General features: G+C 43.0%; 1 protein-coding gene across 1 annotated transcript in view; it reads left to right on the top strand.

Moving 5' to 3' along the window:
- Positions 1 to 592: 592 nt before the first annotated feature.
- Positions 593 to 20,551, top strand: part of LOC310787055 (dynein axonemal heavy chain 11) — a gene marked incomplete at both ends in the record, with an annotated part of 74,573 nt that continues 54,614 nt past the window's right edge. Inside the window, 25 exons of the mRNA XM_083648391.1 lie at positions 593 to 811; positions 4,372 to 4,515; positions 5,252 to 5,445; positions 5,553 to 5,742; positions 5,828 to 5,927; positions 6,097 to 6,308; positions 6,546 to 6,767; positions 6,863 to 7,030; positions 8,233 to 8,349; positions 8,496 to 8,633; positions 8,755 to 8,870; positions 9,013 to 9,208; positions 9,525 to 9,629; positions 9,748 to 10,143; positions 10,873 to 11,205; positions 15,198 to 15,452; positions 15,546 to 15,715; positions 16,788 to 17,010; positions 17,201 to 17,317; positions 17,430 to 17,516; positions 17,615 to 17,773; positions 18,011 to 18,094; positions 18,224 to 18,382; positions 18,497 to 18,619; positions 19,314 to 19,436. Coding sequence (XP_083504517.1) covers positions 593 to 811; positions 4,372 to 4,515; positions 5,252 to 5,445; positions 5,553 to 5,742; positions 5,828 to 5,927; positions 6,097 to 6,308; positions 6,546 to 6,767; positions 6,863 to 7,030; positions 8,233 to 8,349; positions 8,496 to 8,633; positions 8,755 to 8,870; positions 9,013 to 9,208; positions 9,525 to 9,629; positions 9,748 to 10,143; positions 10,873 to 11,205; positions 15,198 to 15,452; positions 15,546 to 15,715; positions 16,788 to 17,010; positions 17,201 to 17,317; positions 17,430 to 17,516; positions 17,615 to 17,773; positions 18,011 to 18,094; positions 18,224 to 18,382; positions 18,497 to 18,619; positions 19,314 to 19,436 — 4,350 coding nt within the window. The remainder of the gene's footprint in view (positions 812 to 4,371; positions 4,516 to 5,251; positions 5,446 to 5,552; positions 5,743 to 5,827; positions 5,928 to 6,096; positions 6,309 to 6,545; positions 6,768 to 6,862; positions 7,031 to 8,232; positions 8,350 to 8,495; positions 8,634 to 8,754; positions 8,871 to 9,012; positions 9,209 to 9,524; positions 9,630 to 9,747; positions 10,144 to 10,872; positions 11,206 to 15,197; positions 15,453 to 15,545; positions 15,716 to 16,787; positions 17,011 to 17,200; positions 17,318 to 17,429; positions 17,517 to 17,614; positions 17,774 to 18,010; positions 18,095 to 18,223; positions 18,383 to 18,496; positions 18,620 to 19,313; positions 19,437 to 20,551) is intronic.

Here is a 20,551-nt window from a genome sequence, read left to right as displayed (position 1 = left end):
CAGTTTTACTGGTTCCTAAGCTATCATTCAGGTCTATTGCTGTCACAAAGATGAAGTACATTGGGACCTGTTTGCACCTGTTTATACAATGAATGTTCTGGATTACCATGTCCACATGCTCTACCCAATTCAATCAAATAACTATAGGCATGTATATATCAGTCAGAACATAATCATCATGTAGCCCTAGTTTAAAATCAAACATAGGTCAAGACCCAGTTTTGACAAAGAAAAACTAAAACAGTGGAATAATATCAAAATGCAGAAAGAGTTAGAGCAGAAAGAGGCTAACAACGAATAGGCTAGGGCATGACCATAGACTGTATAAAGGCATGACGTTGGTTCACTTGAAATTCTGTAGCTTTAGATAACTTTGCTCTGCAGTGATTGAGCGCGATGGTTGTCGCTAAGCAACGGAACTGAACGCCCCCAACATTCTGCTGTTGCACATGCCAGTCGTGAACAGAGTAACGTTACAGGAGACACCAAACTATGCTAACACCTGGGGTTGGCTAGTTTCTGGGGCTGCGGTATTTACCGTTGTGTTGCTGAGTGACGGTGCTAAAAAATATGGCAAGGTCGTAGAGCAATAATGTCCGACGACGAAAGTGCTTGTTGTTTCTTGGAGGACGACAGAGTCAAGTTGATCGAGGGAAAAGTGTGTCGGTTATTGCGACTGCAGCGCGAGACATGGGAGAAGAGTGCAGTCAGCCAAGAGCTCCAGACACTTCTGAAAGACTTCTTTGAAAAACAAAGTACATGTATATTCTTCTCTCTATCAGCGGACGGCTCTCTGGTTGCTTCAAAAGAGGTATGCCTGTTGCAGAATTTGTAATACATGAATTAAGATAGCTATTCTAAATGCATGTGTAGCAGGCTTTTATGACGAGACCACTTGCTAACTCACTTTGCATCCGATCAGACTAGCAGCCTGATCTGAGACTCCGCCTTATCTTGTAGGAGCGTGACGTCACTTGTCACCCAGAAATGCGGAGTGAGAGCAGAAGTATAGCTCAAGAGTTTGATGTACATATATGTATGTATATAATATTATGCATGTTGTGTTAAAGTAGTGTGAACTGTCGCAGTTTTTAAAATGTAAACAGAGTTAATTGGCTAAAGTCAACCAGCCACTCAAGCCGCTCCATAGGGTTTCATTGCCGTTGCCACCCAGTGAGCGGGTTGTTTACCAAAATGCTGCTGGGCTGATCCCTCGTGTTGGAGGAGCCAGACAAGAGCCCGCAAATTCCACTGCGGGCTATTTAAAATGGTCCTACTTTTTCCATATAGCAATCACAATAAAACAGTAGGCTACTTGCTGTTGTTGTCGTCAGTCGAAACGGGCTATTCGTGTTTTGAATGTTGCGTATAGTTTTTAATACCAAGTTTTTGTGTGTGTCATGTCCATGGCTCCACGCCTGTCTTGGCCATAGACTGTATAATAAATAGGTCTTGGCTTTGGCCCTAGCCTTCTTCTTTTTTGGGGGGGATTGCAATACCAACTTTTACGGTGCATTACCGCCACCTACTGTACCGGAGTATGTAGAACATGATCAAGTTTACATTAGTCTTATACCGCATTCATGACAACTCGGACCGCTGGAGGTTTCAATTCGGAACCTCCGCCCCAGGCATATTTGCGTTCACGCTGCACTTCCCGGTCGGAGGGAAAACACAGGGAAAGACCAAGGAGGGTTCTGGGAAGTGGAGGCGGTAATGCAACATTTTGGATGAGATGTGTGGATATGACGTCAACTCGAACAAAGCGGAGCTCTGAATGATACCCGAATTTCCGAGCTGTAATTCCGGCCTGGACGACCGTTCAATTAACTTTTTACCGGTCGGAACCCATTTTTTCCGGTGGTCTGAGTTGTCTTGAACGGGGTATTAGTCCAGGGATTGCCAACTTTGATGATAGAGAGGGCCACAAAAAAATGTCCTTGCTACCAGAGCAGAGGGCCAGATTTTGCTGAGGGTTGGGGGCCGAACGGCGCCGGCGCAAAAAATGTGTGGCATTTGAAGCTACGTTTAGAGGAATAACTAATTTTAAATTAACAGTTGTGATGTCATTATTCAGTCTTAACCACCAATATTTGATCCTTTTCTCACTCACTCCTATGTCACCACCTGCTCTCCCTGCAGGGCTTGAAATTAACTTTTTTGACCACCTGCCAATATGGCTGCTAGATTTTAAAGTTACCAGCCAATTAGTATTTCCACTAGCCAAAATGTTTTTCTTGAAATAAACCAGAATATGAGTGGGTTAATTTAAGCGTAAGTAACAGTAAGTGGCCCGGGATTCTCAAAGCCTGTGTTGAGGGTCACACAAGAACAAAAATGCGGTCTTGAAGCGAAATAAATCCAAAACTGAGTTAATTTTTTAAAATCTTACTTCAATTACTTCAACAGTCATTTCTTACACATGAGATTACTTTTAGCCTTTTAGTCATAACGATTATTGAAAGATATCCCATATTCCTGACTGAAATGTTATAACAGAAGTGGAGTATTGGCCAGAATGACATGAACATTTGGACACGTATTCAGCGGCTATCTTGCATGTTGCGTTCAGGTGCACTGTAAAAAAAACAAAAAAGCAATTCCAGCGCCGGCCACACAGGGGGCGCTCGCGGGCCGCCAGTTGCCCACCCCTGTCTGACTGGGTTGAAGCAGCATGGTGGACTTAGCTTTCTCATTGGTGCCAACCATTTCAGTCGGTGACGGATGGAAATCCCATTCCGCTCCCTGCAAGCTCTGCATTGGCTCCGACCCGCTCTGACTGTGGCTGCGACCATAATGGATTTCCTTTCCACGCCCCCCGTGTCGAATCTGTATGCCTCTGCTGCTGTACGTGTCGATTCTGCCGAGCTCAAATGCCTGCGCCGCTGCCTTTGAAACAATAACAACAGCAGCATTAGCCGCTAGCTCGTTGCTACACGCTGAAAACGATTGATGTGGATTATGCAATGAAGCCAGCCTGCATGGTACGTCCGGTGGATGGCTGTAAACAGCCTTCTCCCCCTCTAGTCCACTATAGACCTTATTCGACGGACTTAGAGTAAATATAACTCATTATATTGCCAGGTATAACATAGGCATCCCGGACATTTATAACTACCTTGTGAATCAGGAGTCAGCAGCTGAAGGCTTTCAAATCCCTTGAGTCCTATAACTATTTCATCTGTGGCAATTGGTCTGACATTTTTACTTTTGTGCCACCACCGACATCATCATCATCATCATCATCATCAAACATTGTCGTGACAGCAAAGGTAAATCACCTTAACGTTAAATGTTTGTTTGATATGATCTGACGCTTGCTTGCATGAGCTTGCATGAGTTAAAGCCTACTTCGGAATATGGGCGGAGGGCAGATATGCGGTCGCTATGACGACCAGGTGTGGGCGGGGGTGGGCGGGGGTGGGCGGGGGCAGATGACCAGCGGTGGAAGCAAAACGTCCATCGGGTTGAAACAAGTAGAGCCGAGTGGTGACGAGCTGTGTAGGGCTGTGGTGGAAATGAGCCATTTGTTCCTAGTAGTATCCCTTCCAAATGCCATCCTTGCCCAGCCTCTATAGCACACATGGGCAAAATGCGGCCCCAGGGCCGGCCCCGGCCCCTGGACCATCTCAATCCGGCCCCCAACATCCTCAAAGGAAAACAAAACAACCTCCAAAAAGTCAATAAAAGACAGCATTATGTTAATAAATCTAATCCACTACAGCCATTTGATTTGTATCACTATGATATCAGGAGATTAACAGGAGAAATTACCAATCACAGCCGGAGAGAGGGTTAAAGATACTAGACTCCCATGAAAATAGGGAGTGTTTGGCAGTTATGAGTCCAATGTGTGGCCCTTCGCTTACTATGTAAGTCAGTATGGCCCTCTGGCAAAAAAAATTGCCCACCCCCTACTCTATAGTCTATAAGCCATGTTTAGGTAGTTATTATTTCCCATTCTGTAAGGTAGTGTAAATAGCATTTCTGCATACTCTGGTAGGTGGCAGTATGCACCTTCAAAGTCAAACGAAAAGAAGAAGAAATGACAGGCTCTGGCACATACATCCATGCTCTGGCATGACAAAAAAAAACTCTGTATTGAAAACTATGCAACATTCAAGAACACGATTAGTCCGTTTTGACAGACAACAACATTAAGGCAAGAACTGTACGAAAAAGTAGGGGCATTTTAAATGGAGCCTGCAGTGGAATTTGCAGGTCCTAGTCTGAGACTCCGACGGGCGGAGTGCCGGACTCTGTTCTGAGGCTAGGATTTGACCCGACTGATTTTACTTTAGTAGATATTGGTTGAACCTTCCATATCTAAATGTTTTGTAGTAAAAGCCTGTTATCTTATTTGAAATGCAGGGCCTACCTGGTTCTCAAAACAAGGAAGTGTATGTTCTGAAGAAGAGTGTTGCCCCCCTCGACTCTGAAAACTGCAGGGAACTTCTACTTTTCGGCCTCCTGTCTCCATCACCATTGCCGCAGCTGTCAAACACAGTTGAACAGGTGATTATTATACCCTATAAACCCTATAAACTTATTTACATCAAGGACCCCTAAACTGACACAAATTAAAACACGGACCCCCATTTGATAAGATTTTGTCCCAGGGTCCCCCAACTGATACCTTTTTTTGCTTTTAGATGTTTTATTACAGAATGTGTGAAACCCATGACCAAAACAGTCATACATTCTGTCATTGTGTTACTTATGGATGGAATTATGGTGAAAATAATGTATTCACATTTTTTCTGGGGACCCCTGGAATCCCCCACAAGGACCCCTGGGGGTCGGACCAACCAGGGGGTCCCCGGACCCCATTAGCCTGCCATCTTACTATAATAAGGCGGCCTGGTTCCGCTCCACAGTGCACAATTGCTCGAGTGACATCACTGATGACATCACAACTTCTTGAGTGACATCACCGATGACATCACAATTGCTCAAGTGACTTCACTGATGACATCACTGGGACATCACAATTGCTCACATAGACAGAGTGGCATCAGCTAAACACATGGCGGTAATGCCACAGAAGAACCTAAACACATGAGTTGGCATGAGTTTGGTCACACCCAAAATATTCTATATCTAATATCACACCAGTGATATTGAGTGAATTGGTCCTACAAGAAAGCACTTTACTGTAAGTGGCGTCAATTATTTTGGTTATGTATGTAGATGACCTGTTGTGTTTTATAGCTTGCCTTTTGGAGAAGTTCATTCTGTATCTCTACTCAAGGTATATGTTCCACTGCTGTCAAACAAGAAAAACCATCACATGTGGCCAAACCTAATGTCTGAGGACATTATTGGACATGTTGAGAACATGAGGAGTAAGACGTCAGTCGTCCGGGGCCACATTTCAGGGAAAACTCTCCTGCCTGTTCCAACAGCGACAGCTTGGATAGAGAATTCTGACAATACCATCAAAATGTAAGGAAATATTTGCTTTTCTATCAGGGACTAGTATCTTAGTCTTTTTTGTGTTTTTAATCATTTAAGTGTTCTCCATAAATTGCCTCTATATTTTTTCCTGTCAGGCATGATAGCTATGACAGGACAATGGCCCACACCATAGAGTCCCAGGTCATCAGCTGGACCAACCTGATCCAGAAGGTTTTGAAGGAGGATTCAGCCGAGCTACTCATGAAGGGCTTTCATCCAGGACCGGACGTAGAGCTGGACTTTTGGGCCTCCAGGAAGAGCAATATACTGAACATTTACGAGCAGGCATGCATCTTCCATACTACACGGCACCCCATGATTTTTTTTTAAATCTCCTGATTTGACTCTGACTCTTACTTTTTATTCTTAGCTTCAGAGTCCTATTGTTCAGAAGATGGCAAAGATCTTGGAGAATATGGAGAGCAGCTATCATCCAACTATAAAAACTCTGATTGGAAATGTATCTGATGGTAAGAAGTAGCAAAATCATTGCATTTTGATGTTTTTCAAAATGTAGGATGTGCAATACAATACAGCATAATATTTACACTAGTTAAATTAAAACTAGTTATCTCTAGTTAGTAAAACTAGTTATCTCTAAGCATGTTTATCTTTGCATTGTGTTTTTCTTGTTGCAAGCGCTAAAAGAGGCCCAGGATATTGATCTCCATCTACGGCCACTGCGTGCACAACTGTCCCGACTGGACAAGGAAGGATTTCCTCGCACTGAGCCGTTCATCCCTGCACTGTTCCACATGCTCTTCCTTATCTGGACCCACTGCCCGTCTTATCGGAAGCCAGCACGCATCGTGTTGCTGCTGCAGGAACTTTGCAATCTGCTTATTCAACAGGTTAGCCTCCTCATTTGTAGCATAGTGATGGCTTACGTCAAGTGTGATATCTCTGCTGATGGTGGACGTGGTTGTGGAAAAGTTTAGAATAAAGTGCATAATCATTCTTTTGTACAATATTCAATTAAATGTTTTGCTGGCATTATTCTGTTTGTGTTACTTTAACCTCACTGATTTTCTGTCAATGTCTGAAACAAACCAAAAATTCGCAAATATATACAATCTTTCACCCTTTAGGCTTCAGATTACCTCTCTGCAGATTTGCTGCTCAGAGAGGATGCAGACGAAGGTCTACAAAGGGTAAAGAAGGTGGTAAGAGTCTTTAGATGTTTCAGGGAGAGTTACCAGATCCAGAGGGAGAAGTTGGCCAGCCACATGAAAAATGCACCCTGGGATTTCCCATCTGCCATGGTTTTCACACGTTTCAACCTGTTCCTTCATCGTGTGCTACAGCTGGAGGTGAGGTCACAGTTTCACCTTGTTTAATATCATCTTCATAGAATTTCTCTGAACAAACTGGTTTTGTTTTGTTTTATAATACGTTGTCTTTTCAGGACTTGTTTGAAATTATGATGGACTTTCAGCGGTTGGAAAAACTGGAATTTGGTGGACTGAAAGGCAAAGTCTACAGTCAGCAGGCTGCTCAAATGTATAGAGAGTTCAATGACCACTGCCAGGTGTTCAAGCACAGTGAAAACAACCTGCTTGACTGCAACTCACAGGTGATATTTGTCTAAAAATCATGTTGTGTTTGACATTTTCCAGATGTATTCCATAACTACTATCCAAATTATTATAGTTTTATGGTTGAAATATGTTTATTAGGGCTGGGTATTGGTTCAAATTTCAAGAATCGATTCAATTCCGGTTCACAAGGTTCCGAATCGATTAATCCCGATTAGATTAGATTAGATTCCGATTCGATTAATTTCAATATCGATTTGGTTAGTGATACTAAAACATGTTTTTTGAGCTGTAACCTGAATTACATGACTGTCCAGTTATGTAACACAGGGGTTCCCAACCTTTTTTCCGCCAAGGACCGGTAGATACATGGGGAAAAAAGTTGTGGACAATTTTAATGGTTTTAGTTACACATATATTTACTCACCAGGTGGTGACAAAGGGTAAATAACAGCCTTTTCATCTGTCAATAAAGACACTTTCACAATTATGCACAGTGATTTGATTTCAGCCTATATCATTTCTAAAAGTAGATATTAATGATCAAACATTTCCATTTATGTAGCCTACAGTATTTATGTTTTTGTTTCAACTACAAACATAAATAAACGTCAACTTGAAACTATGTTTCAACTACCACACACAGCCTATAATATTATAGCCTATGTTTATTAAAAAAAATAAAATAATAATAATAATAATAATAATAAAAAAAATCTATCTCTGGACATATGAATCGATATCAAAGGATTAAAATAAAAATCGATTCAAAATCGGAGAATCAATTTTTTTAACCCAGCCCTAATGTTTATAGCATATGATTGCCTATTGCTACTGTCATCTATCATTGAGAAGGAAACACCTCAGTGGTCTGTTGATTTAGGCAGTTTATTGCTGTGTAAACTTTGTTGGCCACTCTTCTAGAATAATGTAGCTACGTCACAGCCATACATCAACTGGGTACATACTTAGATAAGATACCCTCATAGAAATTAACATCATTCCTGAAAGGTAAATAATTAGCCGGCCATGTAAGGCCTAGCAACACTGATTATTACTATCAAATTGTTTGGTATTTTTGATATTGTGACATGTCATATGCTGTAAACATGATTCTTACAGTCAAAATTATACCTTGCACAGGTAAGATTGGCAAGGACTGTTGTAGATTTAGCAAATTCAAATATCATTCCGGAGCATCCATCATCGATTACTGATGTTTTGTTCACTTTGTTCAAAGGATTTTGAAAGAGAGTATAAGGATTTCAAAGTGAAGATTGTGGACTTTGAATGCCGCCTTGCCACCATTCTTTGCCTGGCTTTTAAAGATTGTTCAGGATTGGAATCGGCATTCAAAGTAAGTGATGCTGGATAGTGGGGATGATATTCCTGATGACAACGTTGATCAAGTGAATTGAATTGAATGAATGAATGAATGACAGAGCTACTAAGTGAAAGTGCAAAATCATCTGAACAGACATTTGTTTTTTGTTTGTCCTTTAGCTGCTAGTTATTTTTGGACCTTTCCTGGAGAGAAGACAAATCAGACAGACATTCACTCCTAACTTCCATATCCTGCAGCAACATTTCAGAGAAGAGTTGGAGAAATGTAAATACCTGTATACATTCCAGCTCAATCAGGTACTGTATGAAACATGGAATATAGTACACTATGTAATCTAAGTAAAATGTGCATTGTTTGGACTTAATTCAGTCCTGTTTTTAATTTGTTTCATATTGTATTGTTTTGTTTTGTTTACAGATGGAGACTGGTCTGACAAAGAACATGGCTCACACATCTGGAGCCTTAAAGTGGGCAAAAATGCTCAGAGAACGCATTCAAACTCCATGGGAAAAGTTCAGATTTCTGTTTGACATGTCAGTGCAAACGTTGAACTGTTTCAATCAGTGAAGGAATGAATGAATGAATTAAGTCAATTAGTAATTAGTAATAGATGCTATGACCTTAGTGGCAGCCTCACGAGTGATCATTGTTTCACAATTCATGCAATGTTTCCAGGCCTATGGAGGGTGCAGAGATGGTGCAGGAGTACCACATGTACATGGAGATGTTGACTCTCCTGGACCAGTATGAGGAGGACATTTACTCTGATTGGTGTAATGGTCTGGACCAGGTCTGCCTGTTCAACCTGAACCAGCCCCTCATCTCTAGAAATATCTCATCTGGTTTCATCTCAGTCAACTTCAATCCAAAGGTAATTTACATACCAACTAGCAGGCACTCCACCAATGCTGAACAATTCTCCTTCATTCCTAAAATTTTGAATCAAGTCTCTATCTCCATTAACTTCATAGTTATGGCAAAAAAACAAGAATTGTCTAAAGATCTGAATCACAACCAAAATCTAATAAGTTGTTCCCCGGCCATCCTGACTCCGGCAATGTTCATGGATATCTGTTTATAAGTTTCATCTAATGTATTCTCTATGGATTCTGTTATTTCAGACAAAACATTTGAGCAACTTACCACTGTGTATGTTGAGTTAATTACCATTGCATTTGCCTTCTTAGCTGACTGAAGTCTTGAAAGATGTGAAGTATATTCAGACCCTCGATCAGATCAACATCCCTGCAGCTGCGATGGCTGTATCCCAGAAGAGTGACATGTTCATAAAGGTTAGAAACAAACATACAGTATTACTCCATGAATTACAAACTTAAACCTATTGGCTCTTGCATATCTTTCCCATGTTCTAGCATGCCCCATCACTCTCGACACCCTTGTATTCTCCAGTATGTGAGCAGTCTGCAGCTATTGGTTCAATGGTACAACAAGCTGAAGCAGACCGTACTGGAAGTGGAATTTCCTCTCATCAGAGCCGAGCTGCTGTCCATAGATCTGCAGCTAACCAGAGCAGAGAGGGACCTGACATGGCAGGACCCTGACTGCTGGAGCTTCATCAGCTCCACCAAAGACCTGGTCCACAACCTTATGTGGCGAGTCCAGAGAACCAAGGACAATTGTGAAGCTGTCCAGTTACTGATGAAGGGATGGAGCAAACAGGCCATGTTTTGCAGGAAGGACAACAAGAAGGGCGCTCTCATGCTACTGGAAGACAGGGGAGAATGTGTCAACAAGAAATACAGCTCCATGCAGACGGATGGAGACTCTGTCCAAAAGCTGGTGCAGGTGTGTATGGCTGGATTCTCACAATACATTTCACATTATATTCATATCGTTCACTCTTGTCTTGTTCACTATTCTTTGCTTCAGATAGACTTGTTGCTGGAAAGAATATGAAGATATGAAAGTAATGGGGTAGCTCCAAAGCCTGTCAGGGTGTGGTAGAGCATTTTCATATTTTTATGGATGATTATTCCTGCTCCACCATAAGATATCTAACATGAGATTACAGCACTTGAAAAGAACAGTTATATGCACAGGGCACAAAAGTGGAGGATACTCATATTATACAGTATTTACTTCCTATTACTTCATATGTGTTTGTCTTTGAATTCAGTTTAATTAAATTACTGCATGTTTTAGCAAATAACGTCCAAACTTCTTTTTGGGATAGTGAAGTTTGACATCCTGTTTCCCCCCTTTTTTATGTCATGTTTTTAATGACATCCTAAGGATGAGTGCTTTATATGGAATATTATTTTGTCTTCCCAAATACTTTGGATGCTGTTCATCATGGACACAGTGTATAAACATGCTCTATTTGTTCAACTGTTGTTCTGAAATGAATGAAGATACCAATACTCCAATTAAATCCCATTAAACCCATACTTTCCCATAGTCACCATCACTTGAAATCCAAAGTCATAGGAGTACAACGCCAAACATGGGACAATGTGCCACTATCTAAAGGCATTTGGTTCCCAACACCTGTCCAATATTCTCTAATGTCATCAGGAGAACATGGTGCTTTTCCGTGCTGACCCTGCTTCAGAAGCATGGCAGTCCTACCTGGAGTATGTGGATGAGATGGTGGTGGAGGGGCTCTTCAGCTGCATCAGCCGCTCTCTGGAATTCTTTGTGGAGAACATGGAGTCGTGGGCGTGCCAGGCACCTCTGTTTGAGGCTCAGCTGCTGCTGAAAGGCTCAGTCATGACGTTCCTCCCCTCACTGGAGCCAGATGCAGGGGACGGCCTCTATGAGCTGGTAGAGGGACTGGTAGGAGACATCTTCAAGACGTCAAGGAACGTGAACAGAGTGGCTGCTCACTTGAACATGGAGAGCTACCAGGTATTTTGTAAAATTTTGTATTCTTGTAAAGATTTGGAGAAAAGATTTTCTTCCAATTTACTCAATTATATATGCCCATGTTGAGGCCTGATTAAATGCAAAAAGCAATGTTAATCCATTATGCACATTTTCTTTGTAACATACTGTGTTTGTACATCTTTTAATTTTAAATAATAAAAATAATTGATCACAAAAAAGTTAGGCTCAACAAAGTACACTAAATCGGCCAAAACCAAATCAAAATCAGACAGAAGTACAGTATGTGTACAGACAAGGAATTTGACTCCGGTTTGCGTTGCTCTCAAAGTACTCAGATACAGAACAAAAGGTATGCACAAGTTAAACAGACAAGGCACGGATACATTTAAGCAGTTGCAAAAAATTACAGCAACTACTATAATAAGTGTGGTGTAAAGTGTCTATTTTAAATACATATATATGGAAGAATGTACATGTTCGATGTATAAATAAGGCTTATACAGATATGTTTCCAGATATTGCAGTTATATGCTGTTCAATGTGAACGAGGCTTTGAGTCAGATGTCGTACAGTTATTTCTAGGGGTGGGGGAAAAAATCGATTCACCTAAGTATCGCGATTTTTAATGTCACGATTTTTTGGATCGATCTTTTATTCCAGAATCGATAATCGCAAATTAAATTTTTTTTTTTTTTTTTTTTTTTTTGGGTGCTTGCAGTCAGGCCACTCACTGAACAGCAGGCCAGGCGCCGCCTACTGGTTTACTAGTGGTTTTATTACTTTATTAGTTAGTCTGAAGTAATAATTACACTTCAGGGTTAAAGTGGGTGCATCTCATTGTAAAATTGGACTTCAAACGGCCCAAATCTGGCTTCAAACGGCCCAAATTTCACGCGCGTTGGCCCATATCGGCCTGGCCTGCTTGGTATCTAATGCCCGGCCTGAATTATGATCCCAGTCCGCCCCTGTTTTTAACTATATCGCCCAGCCCTACTCATGATATATAATATACAGTCTCTAGTGTATGATTCAACTTTTCCCATGTTCTAATCTAGTGTAAAAAAGCAAACAAACTGAAAAAAGAAAAGAAAAAAATAAACAAAAATCGCAATAAATCGTAATATCGAATCGCAATAATCGTAGAATCGCAATACTTAAGAATCGCAATATAAATCGAATCGGCACCCAAGAATCGTGATAGTATCGAATCGGGAGATAAGTGAATCGCCACAGCCCTAGTTATTTCCCAGTAAACGTAGCCGACATCAATTCGTGTGTGTGTGTGTGTGTGTGTGTGTGTGTGTGTGTGCGCACAGTTATTCTACAGTAAGCATAAGCTAAGTGTTCTATTGGCTGGTTTAAGTGTTGATCAGAGTGATGAACTGTGGGTAGAAACTGTTTTAGTGTCTGGTGGTTTTGTCGTACAGTGCTCTGTAGCGCCTCCCAGAGGGGAGGAGTGTAAACAGATCATGGCCAGGGTGAGATGGGTCAGTGATGATCTTTCCTGCCCTTTTCTTGACTCTGGAGGAGTAACACGTCTTGGATGGAGGGCAGGTTGGCTCTTGGCACTGATGATTCTCTGCAGTCCACCATTGTAGTCTGTGCCTGTCCTGTTTGGTGGCAGACCCAAACCAGACAGAGATGGAGTTGCAGAGGACAGACTGGATGATGGCAGTGTAGAACTGTATCAGCAGCTCCTGGGGCAGTTTGTACTTCATGAGCTGGTGTAGGAAGTACAACCTCCACTGAGCCTTCTTGATGATGGTGTTGGCCTCCCACTTTAGGCCCTGGGAGATTATGGATTCCACCGTAGACACAGTGCTGTTGGATATCATGAGGGGGGGCAGTGCTGGGGGGCTCCTCCTGAAGTCCACTATCACCTCTACAGTTGTTCTGACCGCAGCAAAGGGCCAGAGCTGTTCAACCTGTGTGCAGACTTGTCGCTGTGTCGGATGAGGCCGATGACTGTTGTGTCGTCCGCAAACTTCGCGAGTTTGATGGATGGGTCCCCTGAGGTAAAGTCGTTCGTGTAGAAGAGGAAGTACCGAGCCAAACTGAAGTCCACAAACAGGATCCTGGCGTATGCCCCCGGGTAGTCGAGATGTTGCAGTATGAGGCGCATCCGGGTAGTAGTGATGCGCGGGTCACCCAGAACCCGCCGGGTCCCGCGGGCTGGCGCGCCCCGCAGGCGGTCTGGGTTGGCAAATTATGAAAATATCTCTAGGCTCAGAATGTGACAAAGCAACATTATAATATAATTTAGTTAGAGCAGTGAAACACGCAGAGTAACTCTTTTATTAAGACGTGAACTCTCTCACACGTACACACAATCAGCGAGTCTGAAGCCGTCTGCAGTGCACCTGCTGCACTAGTAAAGAAACGCTTCAAATGAGGTAGCCTATGTGCTCTAAAAACAAACATTTAGGAAGGATTATTCGCTGTAATTATTATTGTATTGTGTCCATAAAACGAATGCCACCGCAGATTTTCTGTGTGGACTCGACTGATCTATTTGTCAATTTTACTGCAACGTGAGTAGGCTACATGACCAATTGAGAGCGCATGAGGTAATTAAAAGAAATTGGAAGGAATAAGAACTGTTTCTGTAGCCTGCCCTACCTCCTCTACCTGCTAACTCCATTTTGAGACCTTGGATTAATTGAGGAAAGATCGATAATAGCTGAGTTTGTAGCGCCGACAAGCAGAAAGAACTCAACGATATGATTGAAAGCAGCCACGCAACGCATCCAGAGCGTGTTGACCAGTTGTGCACCGGCACGCATGTGTGTGTCTGTCTGTGAGAGAGAGAAGGAGAGAGACGAGTTTGGACACATTGGAGAGCTCTGCTGCGCTCATCTTGAGTCCAGAGACATACTGTATTACATTAAATTGGCCGTTTGCGGGCTGCTGGGTTGGGTTGGGTTCTGGGTTGTCAGATATTTTAACGGGGCGGGTGGGGCGGACTGGCTCCGATGACGGGTTGGGTTGGTGCGGGCGTTAAAAAACCCTGACCCGCGCATCACTACCGGGTAGTGTAGCGGTATATTCCGTGCCTACCAACATGAGGGTCGCAGGTTCGTATCCATCTTGGTCGGGCATCCATGATACATGCACGATTGGATGTGCCTGATGGTGGGAGGCCGGATTGGGGTTATGTGTCCTGGTCGCTGCACTAGCGCCTCCTCTGGTCAGTCGGGGAGCCTGGTCAGGGTGGAAGGGAAGTGCTGGGAATAGCACGATCCTCCCACGTGCTACGTCCTACCGGTGAAGCTCCTCCTGTCAGGTGAAAAGGAGCGGCTGGCAACTGCAAAAATGTGGCAAATGTGTCATAGGAAGCATGGTGCTAGTCTCGGCTCTCCCCAGATCGGCAGAGGGAGCAGCGACCGGGGCAGCATGGGTATAAATTGGCCAAGTATAATTGGGAGGGAAAAAAAAGGGGGGGGGGGGATTAGAGTATTGTTAGAGTAGTGTTGCAGTATGTGATGCATGCTTTTCACCTGACAGCAGGGAGAGGCAGTCCCATGTTGACTGCATCATCCCCCGACCTGTCTGCCCGGTAGGCAAACTGCAGGGAGTCCAGCAGGTGTCCTGTCGCGTCCTTCAGGTGGCCCAACACCAGTCTCTCAAAGGATGTCATGACCACAGACGTCAGGCCAACGGGCCTATAGTCATTTCATCCTGTGATGGAGGCCTTGTTCGAAACCGGGATTATAGTGGAGCATTTAAAGCAGGAGGTGGCTTGACACAGCTCCAGTGATCTGTTGAAGATCTGTGTGAAGATTGGAGACAGCTGATCAGCGCAGGCTCTCAGGCAAGAGGGATACAATCCCTCCGGGCCCGGAGCCTTCCCGGGCTTTTTTCCCCGATGCTTTCCTCTGATTTCCTCAATTTTCTGCTACTGATTATATTGCCCTATGTGACAACTCCCACCCATCTAACGCTCCAAACAAGTTAAAACAAGTAACTAAAAACTATTTGCAACATGTAATATGTAATGTAATATAATATTACAGGATGTGATGGATGACATGCTAGATCTGTTGGACCTGAGGCAGGAGATTATGGCGCGAGTGGAGAACGTTCTCAAGAAAGCACTAAATTACCAGAGAACGTTTGATTGCTACGCCCATCTCTGGCTCGATGACCGGGCTGAGTTTCTCAGTCAGTTTCTCCTGTATGGATATGTGCCAACACATGAAGAGATGGAGGCTTATGGAGAGGACGTACTCCCAGAGAGCCCACCCACAATTGATAAGTTCAAAGAACAGGTGAAAATCCTTCATATTTCAGGAATCACATTACTGTATATATGTTCTATGCATGGCTTGTGTTTCTAAATGAGTGTGGTCTTAATTTTACAGATAGATTATTATGAGGACCTCTACACTCAAATGTCCAAGCTTGAAGACTTCAGAGTGTTTGATGGATGGTTCCGGGTGGATATGAAGTTCTTCAAAGTCAGTCTTCTTAACACTGTCAAAAAGTGGAGCTGGCTGTTCAAGGAGCATCTCATGACACATGTCACTAATAGGTAAAATTCCTTTGTGCATGGCTATTAAAGGCCGGCTTTTCCGTGGGGGATATGAATATATATTAAATCTCACGCCCCTAAGGTTTTCAAATCCGTTGAAATTTTTGAAATTGGTTGTTTACAGCCTGAGATATCACCAGAAATCCACTCTGTGTGTGGGGGGGGGGGTGGTGGGGGGGAGGTGCGGGTGCGGGGACTCGAAATACTACATTTCCCACAATGCACTGGGCTCGCGTGGCCTTCGTTTCCATGCCCACCCCTCAGGCGTTTGGCTGATATCAAACTCCAGTAGGTGGCGGTAATGCACATATATGTTTGCCAACCGCCATAAAACTCAAAGAAGAAGAAGAAGGCTTCGACAATAATAAATGGAGAGAAGAAGAAATAAATCAAAAATAAATCGAAAATAAATTGCCTCCAAATTGCACCAAATTTAAACTGAAGTATATATGTCGGGAGATGTCTTCATAAAAAAATTTCATGCATTTTAAGGCATTTTCGTAGGAGTTACGCACATCTGATGTTGTAACTATTTTCTGTAAAAACGGGTACATTGCTCAGCGTTGATTTCGTTACTTCAACCCACCTACTACTAGATGTAAAATTTGACGAGCTTTCCAATGCCGCCAGTCACGTGTCTGTCCGTGCTTCCGTTCCCGAGAAAATTGTCTCTTTGCAAGGAGCTATGGAAAGCTAACCTAGCTACAGCAGGCTAGGTGGTCGAAAAAGATGGCTGCCTTTTTGTTTTTCTTCAGACCTCTGAAGGGGCGTGGAGGACCTCTAGAGGCGGGACCATGGCTCACAACAGTTGTAGTTCATAGGTGCACGACTTCCGCAAGGCGGACTTGGGCCAGATGACGCGAAACGCGTCGGCTGGCCCAAAAAATATGTGAGAGATGCTTGATATCTCTGGGAGTGAAGCTCCAATTTCAAAAATTTCAACGGATTCGAAAACCTTAGGGGCGTGAGATTTAATATATATTCATATCCCCCACGGAAAAGCCGTCCTTTAAAGACAGAACATATCTTACCCAATCCCATGTTCTCACTCTGCATGTGCTCCCACACACAGTCTGGATGATTTGGAGGAGTTTCTCCAAGCCACAGTTGAAGGGTTAGGCCAGCCTGTGTCTAAAGCAGACCACCACGGCTTGGTGGAAGTCATGAGTCACCTGCTGGCGGTCCGAGACCGACAGACAGCCACCGACAGGATGTTTGAGCCTCTCAAGGACACCATTATCCTGCTGGAACGATATGGAGAGACCATACCAGATCAGGTCCACTCTCAGCTGGAGGTACGGATGGAAGGGAATGTGTTCATTTTGAGTTATGAGTTATTACCAACTGCAAATAACCATATAAAATAATACAATAACAGAAAACATTAGGTTTTATTGTCAGGCAAGCAATCCGCATTTTTTATATATCTTTATAAGTTTTGTGGCCATTTACACGTTTAAGAATAGAAATTAAATCTCTCCTCAGAAACTCCCTGAAAAATGGAGTGGGGCTAAGAAACTGGCCCTATCAGTGAGGCATGAGGTGGCCCCCATACAGAATGGAGAAGTGATGGTCTTACGAAGACGATGCGTGGCATTCGAGGTGACGAGACACTTCTGCTTCTCCTTTCTCAAATCAATTCCCCAGAAAGCATCATGTACAGTATGAGCATGGACTGATCTAAAGACCATACGACTGATGTCTCATTCTGCAGGTGAAACAAAGCAAATTCAGGGAGAAGTTCAGAACAGAGGCGCCCTTCAGTTATAAAGCAGCGGATCCCTACATCACTCTGCAGAAAGTAGGCGTTAAACCATTTCTTGATCCTAGCAGGTTTAAAATGGTCAGCGCTGTATTGTACACTTTGGAATAAAACAATTGCCATGTGCTGTTTCCTAGTCTGAAAAAGCAATCAGAGACTTGGAAAAAGAGGTGGTAGAGCTGCAGGAGTCCACAAATCTATTTGACGTTACCATCCCCGACTACCGAGACGTCAAACTCTGCAGACGAGAGATCGCTGTCCTCAAAGAACTCTGGGACATTGTTGTATATGTGCAGGTAAGTAGCTTAATGTATACTGTTGCCTTAAATGTCTCTATTTGTTCATGAGGGAATAGAAATACTGCTTAGCGCTTCATCGCCTTATCCACAATAACTCAATAACTTGACTAGCCTGTCCTCTTGCACTTTGTCATTGATCCTTTGAATAGCAGCATTGCCCTGCAGCCTCTAAATGTCCCCATTAAGCAACGTCAGCCCATTCAGCCCTCTGCGTGTGTGTCTTTATCTATACAGAGCAGTGTGCAAAACTGGACAATGACCAAATGGAGGCAGATAAACGTGGACCAGATGGATGCAGAATTGAGGAGGTTTGCCAAGGTGAGGTCACCAACAGTGCTACATCACACCAGCGCATCTCTCCTGCTGTCTTGCTCTCATGCACCGTTGATGTTCGGAGCAGATGCCCCCCGATAACTAATTATGTTTACCTGCCTTCTGTTTGTGTAGGACATACGCAAGCTTGACAAAGAAAGCCGCATGTGGGATGTGTGTTCTGGGTTAGACCTTTATGTGAAGAACCTGTTGACGTCACTGCGGGCTGTGAGTCAGCTGCAGAACCTGGCAATACGAGAGCGCCACTGGGTGCAGCTCATCAGAACAACTAAGGTACTGCGTAAATACACACAGTAGAGGTCTTGAATCACTTTTTTTCATGTTAAATGTCTTGGCTTGAGTCATGGAAATCTGAGACTTTTCCTAATGGCTATCTTTTTTATGTAGATGGACTTCGCCATGACTGATCGCACCACCTTGGAAGACCTTTTGGCTCTGCAGCTCCATTTGTTTGAAGAAGAAGTTTGCAACATAGTGGATAAGGCGGTCAAAGAAATGGCCATAGAGAAGGTTCTTCTTCAGTTCTCATGATCATAAAATGTCATCCTGCTGAATTATGTCATTCAGTCCTCTAGACCAGAGGTTTTCAAAGTGGGAAGCAGTGAATGGAAGTGATTTTTTTTTTACATTAGTTATCAAAAGGAGATCTCAAAGAATAGCCTAAATGTGTGTGATTTAGTTAAAGGGATAGTTCAGAGATACAGTAGTTTGGGGGGAATTGTACTGTTTCTCCCACTTTCCCATAGTCAGAAACAAATAAAATGTCTTCAGACAGACCTTTTTATATGTACCGGTAATTTGGTGTAGTCTGAAGTATGTCAAACGGCTCAATTGTTGGGATCAAATAACATAAACATGATCCCATAGGCATCCAGGGATTGAGCAAAACTAAGTGCGGAGGCCGCTGGAAACATTCGTACACATTGCTGCATGTACTCAAAGCCCACTCTGAACAGTTCGGAGAAAGATGCACTCAATAAATAAACAGGATTTCTGACAATACTCAGAATTACAAATTGTCTAGTTAAGTGATTAAGTCCAGATACTTTTTTTTTTTTCTTTTTCTTTTTTTTTACCATGGGATGGGTATGAAAAATGAATGACACCCTACTAGGAACCTGCCAACTATGGTCCAGTAGTTAATGTGTTTTACCACAGTATACAATTGATATCAATCAAACGTTTCTATTGTTTTTTATTTCAGGTTATAACAGAGATAAGTCAAACATGGGCATCAAAGGAGCTTTCATATGAAGATCACTACCAGACCTCTGTGCCTCTAGTCAAATGTGACGAGGAACTCCTGGAAACTCTTGAGGATCACCAGGTAGATGTATACGATATATATTGAAGTGTATTCTACATGCGTTCTTAATCATTATATTCTGAAATAGCGTAGAGACATGGACGTATGTACTGCACAAGCACTGGTTCTCAAGATCAGTTGTCTGTGAGAAGCACAGATCCTTCAGTGCTGAATAGAGATGAGAGTGCAGTGAGGGGCTGCCCCTGTTTGACTGTCTAACAGCACAGCTGAGAGCAGAGAGGTCCCTATTGAGTGCTTTGATTTATCACTGCTGTAGGACAGAGGACATTGTTGCACTGTGGCTGTCTTTGTATGCGTACACCAGGGGCTCTATTCTCCCACAGGCCATCGGCGCTATTACGGGCCTTAACCGCAAAAAAACGTGCCTTGCGCCTGTTTCGGCAAGATAGCAATAGGCTTTAGGCTGCCAAATGCGCTTTAGGCCGAATGGGCGTGGCGCAGTCCCAAAGTGGGCGTGTCGGCGCTAAATACCAGCCTAGTCATATCTTGGGAGCTGGCCTACATTTAGCGCTTTGCGCTTTTCAAAAGCAGGCCTATTCTTTGCCTTCACTGCTTCTTCTCTGTCACCCTTCTCTCTCTCTCTCTCTGAGTTCCCAGCATGCATTGTGTTTCTTCATTTCGCTACTAAATAGCCACCAAATGAGCCAAAATAGATATAAAAGGTAGTTCTAAATTAATGTGTAATGGTAACACAGCCTGCCATTGTCAACATTTCAATATTGGACCAAATAAAACCTCGAAATGAAAACACCACCCTATGTGAAACATATATGTCCTCCTGGGCATATATATACCCCTTGTCGAGTTAACGTGATTTAGAGAAGTAACAGCGGAACGCGCTTCGGAACGCGCTTCTAATGGCATCTGCTATACTGTGATGTCCGTCCAATAACTTGGCCCTATTTCACATTTAGTTTTACAATAAAAACACATTTATGCAATGACTTGACATAATGTAGGGTATATTTATGTGCATCATCCTTCCTGCAGCAGGCGAGAGAAAATGATATCTTTCTGGACAAACTTTCACCAATCTAATAGGCTATATTTTTCTAGCTGATGCATAGAACATTATTTTCACTTTGATCTTGCTATAGTGTAGCGTATTTACATGC

This window comes from Poromitra crassiceps, assembly GCF_964638095.1.
Source record: "Poromitra crassiceps genome assembly, chromosome: 1".
Classification (NCBI taxonomy): Eukaryota; Metazoa; Chordata; class Actinopteri; order Beryciformes; family Melamphaidae; genus Poromitra; species Poromitra crassiceps.
This window is presented reverse-complemented; position numbering and strand designations above follow the sequence as displayed.